The sequence below is a fragment of the Ischnura elegans genome, unplaced genomic scaffold (genome assembly GCF_921293095.1).
Source record: "Ischnura elegans unplaced genomic scaffold, ioIscEleg1.1, whole genome shotgun sequence".
In the NCBI taxonomy this organism is placed as follows: Eukaryota; Metazoa; Arthropoda; class Insecta; order Odonata; family Coenagrionidae; genus Ischnura; species Ischnura elegans.
The window spans coordinates 1-3,998 of NW_025791699.1; the positions used below are offsets into that span (position 1 = coordinate 1).

Genomic DNA, 3,998 nt, shown 5'->3' on the forward strand with positions numbered 1-3,998 from the left:
CACCTTGTAGATGTAGATTGCGTAGCTCTCCTTCCTCCTGCGCTTCTTCTTCTTGTCTCCCTTGGAGATGTTCTTCTGGGCCTTGCCGGCCTTCTTGGCAGCCTTTCCGCTAGTCTTGGGTGGCATGTTGGTACCAACGTTGCGTAGCAGCGAGAATGAAAATTTTTCGCTAGATTTTTATTATATGCCGTGAAGTCGGGACTCGCCGACACCGGATTGGTCGAGTAGACGGAGCAGTCGGCCAGCGGCAGGCCATAAAATGTATAAGCCACACAGACACCGTTGTAATCAACATTTCGTCGAGAGGTCTACACCGTACCGCCGAAAGCAACTCGATTCAACATGTCTGGACGCGGAAAAGGAGGCAAAGTCAAGGGAAAGTCCAAGTCCCGTTCCAGCAGGGCCGGACTTCAGTTCCCCGTGGGACGTATCCACCGTCTGCTCCGCAAGGGCAACTACGCCGAGCGCGTCGGTGCCGGTGCCCCCGTGTACCTCGCCGCCGTCATGGAGTACCTGGCCGCCGAAGTCCTGGAATTGGCAGGCAACGCTGCCCGTGACAACAAGAAGACGAGGATCATTCCCCGTCATCTTCAGCTGGCCATCCGCAACGACGAGGAGTTGAACGAGCTCCTGTCTGGCGTCACCATCGCCCAGGGTGGTGTCTTGCCCAACATCCAGGCCGTGCTTCTGCCCAAGAAGACCGAGAAGAAGGCTCGAGCGATCTCTTTCTTGGAAGAGAATTCGTTAAAATGGTGCTTTTTTATGGAAAACGATCGAAAAACGTCTTCTCGTGAGAGGTCGAAAACGCTCTTATGGGATTTACCGTGTAAAAAAGTGCACTCGGAAATCCTGGAGATATCGCAGAGATCTTCTGGAATTTATACGATTACCGCATTAGAGTCGCTCACGAACCGGAAGGAAGCGAAACAAATGAAAATCGGGCGAATTACGAGGTCGCGAGCAAAACGGGCATGCGGCAATGGGAATTCCCGGGTAAAAAATTTCACTCGGAAATACTGGAGATATCGCAGAGATCTTCTGGAATTTAAACGATTGGCGTATTAGAGTCACTCACGAACCGGATAGAAGCGAAACAGATGAGAATCGGGCGAATTAGGAGGTCACGAGCAAATCGCGGCCACGTGGGTACCCTTTTCCCATGTTAAATTTTTGAGAAATAGAAAACGCAATGTTAAAATTTCCGAAAAAAAAAATTCGAGATATCGCTCTGATCTTCTGGAATCGAAACGATTACTTCATTGGAATCGATCGGGGACACGTGATTGGCTAATCGGACGGTAAACGAGCGAATGGGAGCGATTCGAGCAAATCCCGCATGTTGCAATGGGTAAATTGCATGTGGGTGCGATGCGGGTTGCGTCGACTGCCCCTGCGAGGTGACGGAAATTCGGGGGGGAATTTTTTTCGACCCCCCGGTGTGAAGATGTCGGCGTTATCAGTGGCGGATATCGTGTGGGGGTTGTTCGTGGACGTCCGCGTAATTTATGCGCACTGCCATGCCACCGGGAGGGGTTTAAAAGGCGCATTTTTACGCCCAATTTCGCTCAAAACCTCCATCATCGAGTCGTGGTGATTCGTGTAATTTTCCCGTGTGGTCCACGTTCACTGGGTGGACGCGTGACGTGCGTGCGTGCTCCAGGAAAATATTCTCCGCGTCTCGGGATGCGTCGGAACGTGAAAAATCGATGGGAAAGGAACGGCGAAATTAGTGGCGGAAACCTTTGAAATTCACTCGACATTAGAAGAATGCGTTCGGTCGTCGTGAAAAAATTCAGGAAAGCGTGGAATATATTGTTCTTTACGAATGCGTAAAGAAAATGGGAAGAAAAGGTAGCGAAAGTGCATCAAAAAATGAAAAACCTCGAAAAGAGTCGGTGAAATTTAGTACGCGTCGACCTATGAAATTCGTGGAAAATTAGTAAATTCCATCTTATGGGCACAGAATCGAGCAGTAATGTGTATCCGTACTCGTAGTAAAAGGAAATGGAACGAGATATCCCGAAAGATTTGAGGTAACGGAGGTAAAAATATTAGAAACTTGAAAAAAATGTGAAGAAAATGTTTCGCCTTCACTTTCGAAAATCGTGGAAAATATGTAGATGAGGTCTGGAGAGAACGAAATTAATGGCTGAAACGTACGATGTTGTGTTATTTGCGAAAATGGAAAAGATTCGGCGTCAGAGTGTACCGTTGAGGAGTAAAAAAATGGAAACCATCGAAAAAAATTCGTCGCCACGTTTCGGGAGGACTTTGGAAATTCGTGGAAAATTATAAGATGCAGTCGGACGTGGTCGTAATTAAGCAGGAAAATGAATATTAACATGCGAAACGTTAATTTTAAAAATTCGAAGCGAATGCGATCATTCACGGCGCGTTAAATGGAAAAGTTGGGTGAAAAAAAGTTTGCCGAAGTGGTAGGGGCGACTTTCGAAAATTTTTTGGGCGACTGAAATACGTGATGAAGACTTGAAATTCACAGCGAAAGCACGGAATGCGATGATGTGTCGAGAACTGGAAGGATATCGGAGAGGTTCGCAATGGTGCCGGAGTAATTGGGGGAAGACGCGTGAAAAAGGTGCTTGGAGCGGTTTTTCCGACCTTTGAATGATTTTTAAAAATATAAAGTATGCATGCTGGAGAGCCAGGAACGTCTCGCGACGAGCACCTGCGGTCGAGATGTTCCCTGCCTCGCGGCCCCCTGCCCTTCACCCTCTTTGGCCGCACGGAGTGTGCTGGAGTGGAAGCGGTCCGCTCCCTTGGAACGCCGAAATGAAATGCAAATGGCGGGCGGAGGAAAGACACTTCACTGCCAGGTGGTCATTACCGAGGCGGTCGCGTTCCGATTTGAACGATACTGTGTCTGAGGAATGGATTATTGACGGATGTTCCGTGCTTCGCGTCGTTGGAAATATAGTACATTGTTGTAAGTGACAACATTTGTTCTCCGCATTTCACGACTATCGACCGCGGATGAGTGGACGAATCGTTCGTCATGGAGAGCGGTCACATATTTGCGCCGAGTCGCAATCCGGGATAGAATTCCCACCGAGAGACGACATTTTAAATTCCGCTCTGGGCGTCCACGGCGAGCGACTGCGAAGAGCCCCCCCGCGCCATCTGTCGGCGGCAGATTGTACTCCGGCAGTGCTCGCGTCGCAGGACGAGACGCGGGTAATTGTTTATTACTCCGTAGCATCTTTTTATGTGTCACCGTTAGAACGCCTCGTTCCTTGTGAAAGCGTGCATTGTAAATGCGAGTGTTAGTGTGGAAGCGTGTCGAAGGAGCGTGATGAAATGCATTGGCGACGGCGATTGCAATCGAAGCGTGTTTGTCGTCCGACTCTGTTCCGTTAAATTTCGCGAAATCTTTTAGATACGTTAGCGCAGAATCGAAGAATATTCTACCAGCCGCAGGAAACTGCGAACGAACGGAGTCCGCGGTCGACAGCCGTCGTTAAAGTTGCATGGCAACGGACGGTTTAGACCGACGCCGGGTAAATATTTGAAGGAGAGGAATGATTAATGAGCGTCTCGCCTGCAGAATACAAATGAATAGTGCAATAATCGGAGCTGTAATTGATTATGAAAAACATGTCCATCGTGGCTTTCAAAGATATTTTCCCCACACACATTGTCAATCGCGGTCGGTTTGGTAATGTCTCGGTGTTGTAATTCGCTCGTTTCGGTAGAGAACTCCCTCAATCTATTCCTCGGATAAAATATTTCTTTCGCTGAATCTCGTGGAGATGTGAGCTTCGCGTAGCATTGCCGAAGAAATTTTTAACGAGCACCACTCGGTAGGCATGCTCTATTGGACGTGTCAGAACTCCTCCCAGCAAACATTGACGATTCAATTGTCCACGAAAAGAACCCGCGGAATCAGCAGTGAAGGAAAACTTAACGGCTTGCTTCGAACGACCAACGTCATAAAATTTCCCGTGACTTCCAATTTGCTTCACCACCATTTAATTCTGTTT

General features: G+C 48.4%; 1 protein-coding gene across 1 annotated transcript; it reads left to right on the forward strand.

Moving 5' to 3' along the window:
* Window positions 1–6: 6 nt before the first annotated feature.
* LOC124173528 (histone H2A-like) lies at window positions 7–1,250 on the forward strand. The gene has a single exon (XM_046552969.1). The coding sequence runs from the start codon at window positions 343–345 to the stop codon at window positions 1,063–1,065; it is 723 nt and encodes a 240-aa protein (XP_046408925.1). The 5' UTR covers window positions 7–342; the 3' UTR covers window positions 1,066–1,250.
* The last annotated feature ends 2,748 nt before the right edge of the window (window positions 1,251–3,998 follow it).